Source organism: Crotalus tigris, unplaced genomic scaffold (assembly GCF_016545835.1).
Source record: "Crotalus tigris isolate CLP2741 ecotype Arizona unplaced genomic scaffold, ASM1654583v1 scf7180000018525.42219311030:4301911, whole genome shotgun sequence".
Classification (NCBI taxonomy): Eukaryota; Metazoa; Chordata; class Lepidosauria; order Squamata; family Viperidae; genus Crotalus; species Crotalus tigris.
In genome coordinates, this window is record NW_024097057.1 from 2,356,795 (window position 1) to 2,368,870 (window position 12,076).

Consider the following 12,076-nt stretch of genomic DNA (forward strand, 5'->3'; position numbering starts at 1 on the left):
AGTAATACTAAGCTTGTTTTCATCCAAAGCTGTGAGGCTATAGGTTTAATTGTTAAACAGGTGATCAAACTGTGGTCTGAAAACAAGGGAGCCAAAAGAAGTGGCCCAAATATCTACGTTTGAAATATAATGGAGCTGTAAAGAAATTTCACAAAGATTACTTTTCTTATTGAATGGTTTTATTCTGGCTTAAAATAAAAGGCCCACTTTTTCGTAGCAAGATACACTGAAGGGATGTCATGCCCCAATTAGTAAACTCAAATAACTGATGGGTAAATCGGAACCAAATCATATCTTCATAACGTCTCATTGGTATTTACAATTTATCTGGTTTAAATAAGTTTGGGACGCCTTATACAGTATACATAGTTATTGCAACAATACAGCATTTGCCTTTTGTCTAAAAAGCCCCTCAAAACTGTTCAGTATCATGATTTGTGGATTCCAAAAAAGGCGTTGTTAACATGCAGAATATTACTAAACAATAGTATCTAATTCTACAGTTGCCAAATAATTGGCCTCATATGGAAATGAATTACAAAATACTTCCTTATAGTGCTATACAAAAAATATAAAATTATGATTCTATCACCTTAATATTCCCATTTGCTAACAGTGCATTTATCCACATTTTATCACGACTGAACATGAAGGAAAATGAACAAAAATTCAGCAAATTAGATAAAATATTTTAATCTTTGGATCCCTTTATTCTTGTGGCTTTCAGATATACATAAAAATACAAATTATTAAAGATCTGTATCTAATTATAACTTAATAGCAAAAGAAGTCATAACTAGTTATTAGAATTAACCTCAGTTACTCCAGGCAAAATCACTCTAGTGATACTGGGGTAAAAATGAACAGTCAATGTCTCCAAGCTACAGTCCATCAAAACTCTGGCAACTGCAGACACTAAGAAATCACTTTTAATGGAGTATGCCAACAATGCAAAACATTTTAAGAATCGACACATGGAGACATTTCATTTTTATTCCAGGCACCTCAATGGGAACCATTCAGGGGCTGGTTCTCTTTTCACTTACTATCATAACGTGACTTTCAAAATGTGCATAAAGTGTTACAGTTTATCTTTATCTAAATAGTCCCTTAGTGTGGTCCAGTCCTTCAGCAAGACCAAAAACTAGAAAATGGATTTCTTGCAAGATAAATATTTTAATCCTTCTGAATAATGGAAGAACATTTCAAATATTTATTGGTAATCAAAATATAAAAACAAACAAATTTAAAGCTGAAAAGCTGGAAAGAAACCCTCCAAACATGTGTTTAGCATTTCAACAGGGCAGTTTTGTAGACTTAAAAATGTTTATTCTTAAAAAATTAGTTGCTTTTTATACAGCTATACAAAATCCCTAGTGTTTCTTTGGCAATGGGATAATCATGGAATTATACAACTATAAAAAGCTTCCTTTGCCTAAGAAACAGCATTTTCAATGTTTATACTTTCTTTACCGACAAACCAAATTTTCTACTGCCCAGCATCCTGTTTGACAAAAGTTACAACTATCTGAGAAGAGAGATTACAGGATTTCAAATACAACCTTCACAGGATCAACACACTCACAGTACTGACGGCCTTCTGCATACAATTGTCTTTGCAGCCTGCAGCAATTATAAAATACAATTTTAGTTCAGAAAAACCCTTTGTGTAATGAAAAAAAAATACTAAAACTCCACAGAAGTACTGCTTTATACTTTAACTATATGTAAGAAATTATTTAAGTTTTCTATCTCAAATATATTTAATATTGTTTTTGAAGATGGCCATATTTTCAAAAAAAGTACTGCTCCTTTGAAATTAAAAAACAAACGCCAGTGCTGGTGAAGTTTTAACAGCAAATGAACATAATTCTTTGCAAAAACCCAACACCTTCTCGGTACCATGAAGATCAGCAAGTCCACCTGCTTTCAAATTCTTTGTAGATTATGCTGCAACTTTGTTGTCTTTCTAAAAAGTAATATAAAATTAACATTATTTTTGGTTCAAGCTGATATAAAGCCAATTTGATCAAGAACATAAACATTTTGAAAGATGGGCAGCCATACAAATTTGATAAATAATAAACTTGTCATCAAATTTTCAAAATGAATGAGTTTCATTACATCTACTAGACTTTACCAACTATGTGTTATAAAACATAAATAATAACTACTGTACATCAAAATATGAATGAAATAGAACAATTGCTGCTCTTGAGAAAAAAATTAAGGCATGCCTCTTACTTTAGTGCCTATGTTTAGTCTGTGAAAAGTCCCAATTCATTGCCTAGTACAGATGGAAAGATCCTTGCTATTGCTGGGGAGTATAGCTTAATGATGTTAGACAGAGGAGTGATCTGACTTGATAAAAAGGAAACTTCACCATGAATTTGTAGCCCATTTATTGTGGTGCTTAATTAATTAATTCAATGAGGCCACCAACCAGTGGTGGAAAAGGAAAGGGAAAACTGGCAGGAAGATTCACAGAACCATTTCAGATTTTCTCTTTCACTGTACTTGTAAGATCATGCTATATATATATTTTATGATAACCATAAAGATATACTGAGTTAATGGTACCATAAGTAAAGAAAAAAGTAAGTGAATTATCTAAACTATTTCAGTTCTGTAAGTAGCACTACAATTAGCAATTTACAGATAGTAATAATATTGGTAACTGCCTTACCCTATATTCAAAATCCGCAAACTCCCTGCCACCACGGCCACCTCTGAATCCACCACGAAAACCCCGAGGAGCATGGAAGGGTCCTCTTGCGTTTCCACGTCCTCTACCTCCCCGGAAGCCACCACCTCCTCCGCTTCCCCCTCTGCCTCTGAATCCCCCCCGACCACGGTTTGAACGCAATGGGATTCCAAATGTCTCTGCATTTAATCTTCTTTCCTCTGCCCAGGTTGGTCTTCGTTCTCTGAAAGTTACAGAAGTGATATGTTGCTGTTGCTTCAAGTTATGACCAGTTTTTTCATAAAAAGATATTTGCACCAAATGACCACTAGAAATGCCAGGGTTAGTTAGCAAAATGAAAAGTACAAACTGCATTACAGCACATTATGTAACCTGTTTCTCAAACCTTTAGTAGTAGACACCCAAAGGAAAAGAGACAGGTGAATTTAGAAATGCCAGGATCTTCATTAAGTTCCACTTGGGAGAGAACTGAGATCAGAAGAAATTCATAAACTGTTGATGAACTGATGCAAAAAAAAAAAAATGATGAAACAACTTTGTCCACTACCTCAGCCTTGGATTTTGAGAGAACCTGCCTGATTTTAGCAGAAGTCTCAATCTCAGTGTCAGGTCTGCCATCTTCACCACACTCTGCTTTGTTGGCATCCTGCCATAAAATGCAGGGGAGAGAGAGAAATTGGGGAGATAGGAGGGGGGGAATGACAGGATGACAGGAACCAAAGGTGTCAATCCAGAACAGATCAGCTGTGAGAATGGAATGCGAAACTCCACCAAAGAGGCACCAAATATCATTGGACACTGATGAACTGGTCAATGGGGGAGGACCAGGGAAGAAGGAAAAATGCAGGCTTTGCATGGGAATATTCAGATCCAGCTTTGCTTATGCTGTAACCACTTGACTTTAGTAAAAGTAAACCTTTCATTTCAAAAATGGAGTCGAGGGTCTTTCTTTCCTAAATGCTCAAGTCGGGACAAGCCTGACACTCGAAGTCTCCATCTATGGTTCATATGGCCTGCAGCAAAATGAGCAGAGTAGAATGAACTGTGGCAAGCCTGAGTACAGAAGAAAGATTATAATTATAAAAACAAGTTACTAATATTTGCGTAAGATAGAAATCATTTTTAATTGCGGACACTGCAATCAAAAGTTGCACCCACCTATATAATGTACTAGTCCAGTTCATTCTACTGCCTTCATTCTGCTTAATGTGAAAAAGAAACTTCAGTTCTCTATTCACATTCAAAATTCTGGCTCAGACATTCTACATGTTAGTATCAAAAGAACATTGTGTGTAGCTTGCTCAGAAAAACTTGGTACCTGTTGTCATCACAAGAAATGTTATCAAAGAAAGACTTGGTTTTGTCATAGTAGCAATTTGGGCCAAGTGGGTCTTCATCATCTGCATTGCCTTCGCTGTTTTGGGTGTCAACACCTGAATCGCCTTTATCTTCCCCATTCACAGGTTTTTCAGGCTTATCCTCTAGAAAATCAAAAGGGGAAAAGAAAAAGACCAACCTCAATGACCATTCTAGGAAAATATTGCCTGAAAAAACTAATAACTGTTTAACTTCACTATCACTGCCTGATCTTCTTGCGTGCAGCTACCTTTGGAGCAGAACAGTTCAATGACTGCTAATGGCATTGTCACATGGGGGAAGGGAACCCCAAAACTGGGAAAAAACACAAATGGTTCTTTTAATTTTTTTCTGTTTCTTTTCGTACCCTTTTACCACATTTTACCACATTCTTGTAACTAGCAAAAACTAAAGTTACACCAAGAGATCAGCTAGATCCAGATTTAGTCACATTTAGAATCAAACTACTTGAAATCACAATGTCATGATGATTTTCAATCTATCCTAAGCACGATTAAGTATGAACTGGACCCACTGGAAACTCTATAATTACATTTTATTAACTCAAACAATTTGGGTACTTAAATCTGGTGCATACGGAGTTGCAATTTAGAATGTGAGACAATTACTTCAGGGAAAAGGAAAATTATGTAGGAAAAAACTCAGAGACTTTGACTATGTCTAAATGAAGCCTCTCTTCAACAAAAGCACCCATAAGATTTAACTCCACAGTCAGCAAGCCTCATACAAGTAAAAAAGGCTCTGTTCACCACTTACCTTTCAGTTTTAGCTTATTTTGAAATTCACGATCTATTTCATCTTTATTAAACTGTGCGTTTGCACTTTCAAAGTCAAAATCCTTCTCAAACTTCATGGGAACATCCCGCCTCACACCAAACCTTCCTCGGCCTCCCCGATGGCCTGCCCGGCTCCTCCGCGAAGGGGCCCCTGGAACTGTAGCCAAAACCAAAAACAAAACCAGGGTCTAAAGGGCTCCACAGGTTTCCAGGCTTTGGTAAACAGCATCTCCAAATGACATTCAACACTGACCAACGGGCAATAGTTTGCTTGCTAATACTAATAATGTGAAACAACTTATATCCGATGTCACCAGACAAAATCAGTTTACTGAAGGCATACTGAATGTTTTATTTTGGATGAATTAGTTTAACAAGTCACAGAAATCCTGAATGAATGTGCTTCGTAAGACTGAAGATTGTTCTACTCCTCAATCTTTTCAGGATCAAAAATATTTGCATTTTGGGTGAGACACAAACTCAAAAGTCATCAATGATGAAAACATCCACGTATCCTTAGAAAGATACGTGGATGTTTTCATCATTCACCAGCCCTGCCCCCTGCCCCCAAATCTCTCAGGAGAGGAAAGCAGTTGCTTTCGCTCTTTCACAAACAACATCCTTGTAATGTCTGATAAGGAGCCAGCCGTTTGTGGATCAGAGCTGAAATCCACTTTGGTCCTGGTTTGTTCCAATCAGCAACGGCGGAAGCCACCTCCCTATATTCAGGAATGTAATGCAAGACGTTCTATCCGGTTGTTCTCATGTCCAACGGAAGCAGAAAATGAGGGGGAACGTTCTTACATTCTCAATCCTTTAAAGCGGGGAAGACCTTTTAGGACATTGTTGTAGTTTAGCCCACCCTATGGCAGAATATTTTATTTTCAAAAGTGATTTCAGTTTACCTATTTGTCGCTTGTTTTCATGTCTTAGATGTTCTGCTTCATATCTTGCTACCTTCTGTGCTTCAGCTAGAAATTGAGGAAATGCAAACAATACTTATAATGAATAATTATAATAAACAGAATAATAATTCTGTTTTATCAGGCTTTATCTCATCTGGAGCTTGGAAGAAGCAAAACATTCCTGGCTTCATTTCTGCCAAACTCGGGCTGACTCTAAATGAATGCGATGGGTTTGTTCCAGATTAAGAACCATTACGCTTTCCGTTCTGCATATGCCCCAGAACAAAAGGATAAGTTTTTCCAAGCTGGAATCCATCACTGAACAGATTTCTCTGCTGCCAGAAGTATCTTCCCAGATACAAGACATAAAGATGCACCTATCATTTTATCTCAAGGCCTGACATTTGTCTCTATTTGTCTCTAGATGATCTCTATTCCACTTTAGCACATAAGACAAATTCAAAATTCGATCACAGGGACTTTCAAAAGACTAACAAAAGACCAAAATATCTAAAACAACCCACCATACACAAGGGTTGCAGCAATATCATACTAAAGTAATATTCTACCTCTCCGGTGTTCCTGATGATCTAATGTTTTTTGGTTGATAGACCCAAGTGGTCGGTTTGAAACAGAACTTCTCCCAACTGGGACTGAGGCAGGTAAATGGGCTGAGGCGGTTTGCACTGCTTGCTCCAGGGTTGGACTCTTTCTCAAGTGATCTAAGGGAGGAGGGGTTGACCGAGCTGAAACAGAAGCAGGAATATAGTATTAGCTTTGGGCCTCCTTTAAGGATTCCTTGGAAATCTACTAATTCACTTGAAGAAGACATAACTTTCTCAAATAGAATTTATCTGTAAAGTTAGATGAAAATATTCCCTTTCTTGTTTTAAATAAATCTTGCTGTAAACCTTTATCTTCAGTCACTAATTCTCTTCCCATAACTTTTTCTCCTGGGACCCTGAAACCGTCATATATACAGGCCAGCTGCCAAGCGCCTCAATTATGAACGTGTGATCGCGGGGATGCTGCAGGGGTCATAAGTGTGAAAAACAATCATAAGCCACTTTTTTCAGTGCTGTTGTAACTTTGACCGATCATTAAACAAATGGTTGTAAGTCAAGGACTATTTGTATATCCAGTAAGAAATATATGAGGGCCTGAGAATGTAGGTTTCTTTTATGATATGTTTGTTTGCATTTATACCTGCTGACTGGTACTCTCATGTAGAAAATAGATCACTCTCAAATAAGGATTTTAGAAATTATACCTGTAATTTCCTCACTAAGATCTAGTGTGGTCCAAAATTCAAGGAACGCGCAAGGCTTTAATATCTGATATGGAGAAACAGGGCAGCACGTATAAAAATGTTATGCTATGCTTAAACGTGTGTTTAGCATCACTGTTTGGGGAGCACAGATTTACAGAACACATACTACATTGTGGAATACATGACAATTATAAGGAATGTGAAAGGATTAATTCTTACCTTGAGAGAGCTGTGTTTTTAGTGATCTTGCATCTGTTGTAAAAGTGGAACCAACTGCACTGTTTTGGGACAAACTAGTGCTCACTGGAGGTTCTGTTCCAAAAGATGTTAATGAATTTCCTGCATCAAGATAAAAGAAGTGTCACATCTCACTTGTGTTATTTTTACTACTTAAAAAAAACACCATTTTAACAGATCAAGTCACTCAGCCACCTTGGCTAATGTAACAAGCACTCTATATATGGGATTGCCCTTTATGGCCACTCAGAAGCTCAACTCATCCAGAAGATAGCAGCATAAAGAGCTACATGCACCCCTCAGTTTGCCCATGAGATCCCTCTATTGTGCACGTAGCCTTTGCTTGTTGAAGAAAAAAATAATGCAGCTTACCAACACCAACAGCCCCAAACTGCTGACCCACTAATGGGCTTGGACTAAACTGACTGTAGGCCGGCATTCTGCCGAAAGGACCATAAGAACCCACCGACTGGTATGAAGAAGTAGAAGATGATCCTAGAGAAGACTAAAGAAAACAATGTTTGAAAGAGATTTCGTGCCATTTTCTACAAATCAGCAATAAAAACAAAAGAGGCTTTTCTTTGAACTCTTAACAATCAGTGGTATACAACTGTCCATTCATAAAAATTCATTCTACACGTTGAAGACATACATAAGTTTAATTTTCATCAACTCATTTGCCGGGAAGAATAACTGTGAGAAGGATGGTCTTCCCTAGTATTTATGGCAGAAGTCTGTTCCAAGGAATATCTCCTCCGTTGGAGGGACAAACCTCAATTCTGGAGAAAACAATAGTAAATGGCAACATTTTGGAAGGCCCAGGATACTGACACTAGAGTTTTCCCCTCTACAGGGGCAGAAATGGCATTTGCTAAAATGCTAGCAAGCTGAAAGGTTCTGAATGCTGGCATTTGCTAGCATTTTCCCCTGTGGAGACATGGAAAAACATTGATCAAAGGTTTTGAACCATGGCTCTTGTTAGTTTTTCACCTGATTTGAGGTCCATTCCTTTAGGAAGGGAGGGTAAATCTTTCAAAGCGCTGGAGCTCGCTGCCTGCTGGCTTCCCATTGATTTTGGGGGGGAAATGGCAGACTCCAAATGGCGATCACATGATTGCAGGACACTTGGCAACTGACCATATGAACAAGCTGTCAACCACCTGAAATGCATTCAGGTGATGGGAAGCGATTATGGTTTATATAAAAGAAATGTTTTCTCTGTTTTTCTTTTTTTAAGATATGAGAAATGTAAAAATGTTGGGATGGCTTGTATGAGAAAAAAGATTTAAATACTTAACTGTAATTAATTTTAAGAAAATCTTAACCAGTAAGAATGCTTTGAATATTGTGGGGAAAACAAATTTAAATAAGAACTTTGTAAAAAGGATCTATGATGAGGCAATCAAGATGATTAATCAGAAAAGAAATTTTATATTGATGTGGTTATTATTTGCAGAAACATGAGCAAAATGTTTATATTTAACTATCATTTATTCAAATAATAAGAACTGTATTAATTTAAGGTTGACAAAAGAATATTATTGGAAGAAGAGAAAATCAAGCAAAGCCATAATATGGACTATAGAATTATAGAAATTGTTATTGTTTTTTAAATACTAACCTAGACGACATGGTGTTTACCAAATATTAAGGCGGTTATGTTAAAAATCAATAAAGCATATTTAAAAAAGAAAAATCCATTATACAAAGGTATTGGGTGTTTTCTCTCAAATTCAGGGAAATATTCACCAAATATTTATGTATCGTAACATTTAGTGCACTTTAACACACACACACACACACACACACAAAAACATATTTTTCACTTTTCACAATTAGACCCACATAAAGTTCAGTGTTACACAGTGATACCTGAACAATTGCTGGATCTTGGGGAAGAGAACACTGTGGTTTAGGAGGTTCACAAACAGTTAAATCCTTAATATCACTTCCGCGGAATATAATGTATTCGAATACTTCATCACGAGGTGGTATAGGCCGGTCAGTTGGTCTGTCTTCAGTTCCAAATGAACAAACTGCAGAACAATTTTTTTTTTATATTATTGTTATATGCAAACAATTCAAGAATTTGGATCATTAAGTATTTGCTCTGTCTCTAAGCCATGGGTGACCAACCAAATGAAGAATCATCATTTTGGGCAACAGTTAATGTATATAAATCACATATTAACGTTACAAGTTCATAATCTTGTGGCGCAGCATTAACTACAGTGTTGGACACGCCTACTCTAAGCAATCCTAGAGCAATATCACTCATGCATCTGTCCACTATACCAATATTTTTAAATGAACATGATTTCTCAAAAATAGAGCTAAATAGAGGCATATCAATCGGAAACAATGTCTTATTTACTTCAGTATTTGCATGCTGCTCAGTGATGAGCTGTCACATCATACCAAGCTACAAAGGATCCATCAGGCACAAACAACCAGAAGCACTCATGTGTAGCCTCAAGCACAACACCTCCTGGTGTATAATACAATGTAAAAATATTAATTTCTGTTTAGGGTTCATTTCAGTCTATCCTGCATCCATTTCATTTTTCCCTGTGTGACAATCATTTATTGTAAGATCTGCCAATTTGTCCCATTTCAGTCCCACCTTGTAACAAGCATGCATTTACCTCTGTGAAGAAATCATTCTTTATTGTCTCCTTCATTGACTGCACTGCTGCCAGATCCTCTGTAATCTTAAAGCCCCCCTTTATCCCACGTACAAAGATGAGTAACTAGTTGTGTCGCAGACATTTCAGCTCTCACCCAAAGCCAAGGAGTTCCCCCGCAACTCCCTTCACCAAAAACCCAGAACTGTCCCAATTAACTCCAGCCACAAGCAGACCAATGCTAATCCACAGAGCAATTGGCAATGAGTCCACAAAGTTTCCCAATCAAAATAAACCCAATCAAAATAAAATCCACAATACAAGAGGGTTCGTGAGGCAAGAAAAGCCCAGAGTTCACAAGGCACTGTGTCAATCCAAAGCAAGGCAAGAATCACAACAACCAGAAAACACACAGCTAGGAAATAAACACACTGTTCCCAGCATCCTTTCCATCTGTCTGTTGTGCTAATTAGCCAGCTTCCAGTGCAGCCTGTCAAGAAGGGCGAGGCTTTCTCCTTGCAAGTAAACTGGCTGACCTTCTCTGCTCCTGCCTTTTCTCTGCCCTACTACGTCTGGCTTACTTTTTACAGCCTCAGCGGAGGTCTTCCTCCACATGAACTATCTTTTGTATTTTCAGCCTGCAGCAGCAGTTTAAACATGAGATCTCCCTTTACAAAATTTCAGTCTGTCATTGCACTGTGGTTCCTATAATTTGGGTAAGCAGAACTTGCTTGATTAGTCAAGAAGTTTTGCCTTCAACCAAATAAGTTTTTTTGTCTTCATGTAATGTTTCCTGGGGAAATGATACAAGTTCTCTTTTTCAGATCAGTCTGCTGCTTGATACGTCTATACCTCAGTGTCTATACTAACCAAATTCAAAACTAATAGTTCTTGTACTTTGAATTACAACTCACATCACTATCTCCAGCAAGAGTACCAGTGCCCCATACAGGGACTGTTGGATTGCCAGCATCTTCAGGTAAACAGCTAAGATCCCAGTTTAAGTGTCCAATTTCAGACATTAATCTGGAAATGTCCATTTGAAAATGTTGGAGGGCTGAAAAGGCTTCGAAATGCGTAACACATATTCTACCAAGAATTCTTTCCAAAATATTACAAATAGTAACATTAAGTATTTCATGCAGTAAATCTGGGAAGAGTGAAAAGCAGAACAGAAATATTTACCCAGAGGACTGGGAACTCTGTTATTCTATCTACCCTAAGAGTATTTAAAGACTTAATTAGTGAGGAGACAAAAGGGATGAAACTCAACGAACAATAATATAGAGTGAAAGCAGGAGTAATATCAAGTCCTGAAACTATCCAGGAAAGGCGTTAAAAAGTAGAAAAAAAAACTTTAAACACAAGAAATGCTCAAAATACCATGTCAAGGCTCATTTTTAAATAAGAAGGTTTCGAACCACCCCAAACCTATTTTTATTCAACGTTGCGAGGGGGCTCCGGGCTTAAGCAGGGAACCGTCGCGTGAATCACCGAAGGAAAAGGCGAACAATTTATATTTTTCTCTCAAATCCTAACCCAGCAACTGGCCGATCGGTCAGGCGTCTGCGAAAAGCCCTGGGAAAGGCAACGACTTCAACAACCAGGAGGAAGCGGGAAGGGTTCCCGTGGGGGGAAACGAGGGCTCCGCGGCCCCTGGTGGTCCGGATCTCGCTCGCGGCGACACTCGGCCCTCCGAAGCCCGCCTAGGGCCGCCGCCCGGCCTGAGGGGCCTGCCCGCGCTCACCCTTGGCGAGGGCCACGGTGGAGTTCTCGGTGTCGATGGTGTAGAGGATGCCCTCGTAGCGGATCTCGGCCTTGGAGATGAGGCTGATCTTGCTGCCGATGTATGGCGTGCCCCCACTCATGGCGCCGCCGACCTCGCCCGCCGCCCACCCCGCTTCCTCTCCGCGCCAGCGGCGTCCGGGCTACAGCCGCCCCAACGCTCCCAATATGGCGGCCGCCGCCTTCAGCAGCGCCACGAAATGGATGCCGGGAAACAGCAGCGACATCTCGCGAGAACCGCGGTGCCCCGCGCTGGGCGAAACGAAGGCGGGGGAGAGCGGGAGGCCATCGCTACGAATTCTGGGAGTTATAGTCCATTTAGGGGCGACTCGATTCCTTGAATACCGGATGTTCTTAAAAGAGCCTGGTTCTTCTGAAATGATAGTTAGAGATGAAAC

The 12,076-nt window shown here is 38.9% G+C and overlaps 1 protein-coding gene and 1 long non-coding RNA gene across 2 annotated transcripts; both read right to left on the reverse strand.

Moving 5' to 3' along the window:
* Window positions 1-161: 161 nt before the first annotated feature.
* LSM14A (LSM14A mRNA processing body assembly factor) lies at window positions 162-11,873 on the reverse strand. The gene is made up of 10 exons (XM_039353686.1): window positions 11,641-11,873; window positions 9,142-9,305; window positions 7,642-7,774; window positions 7,252-7,371; window positions 6,332-6,508; window positions 5,763-5,828; window positions 4,838-5,014; window positions 4,023-4,185; window positions 2,687-2,927; window positions 162-1,969 (listed from the first exon to the last, which is right to left on the reverse strand). The coding sequence occupies exons 1-10, from the start codon at window positions 11,759-11,761 to the stop codon at window positions 1,946-1,948; spliced, it is 1,386 nt and encodes a 461-aa protein (XP_039209620.1). The 5' UTR covers window positions 11,762-11,873; the 3' UTR covers window positions 162-1,945.
* On the reverse strand, window positions 2,966-4,016 carry LOC120312655. The gene is made up of 2 exons (XR_005557930.1): window positions 3,863-4,016; window positions 2,966-3,757 (listed from the first exon to the last, which is right to left on the reverse strand). It is a non-coding gene; the product is annotated as an uncharacterized LOC120312655 (long non-coding RNA).
* Window positions 11,874-12,076: the final 203 nt, after the last annotated feature.

Excerpts from the sequence above, each read along its gene's own strand:
- LSM14A (XM_039353686.1), bottom strand. The coding sequence starts at position 11,761 with ATGAGTGGGGGCACGCCATACATCGGCAGCAAGATCAGCCTCATCTCC. Across the intron at positions 6,509-7,251 it reads AAAAACACAGCTCTCTCAAG|CTCGGTCAACCCCTCCTCCC; the intron begins GTAAGAATTAAT and ends CTTCTGTTTCAG. Across the intron at positions 5,015-5,762 it reads TGAAAACAAGCGACAAATAG|TTCCAGGGGCCCCTTCGCGG; the intron begins GTAAACTGAAAT and ends TTTTGGCTACAG.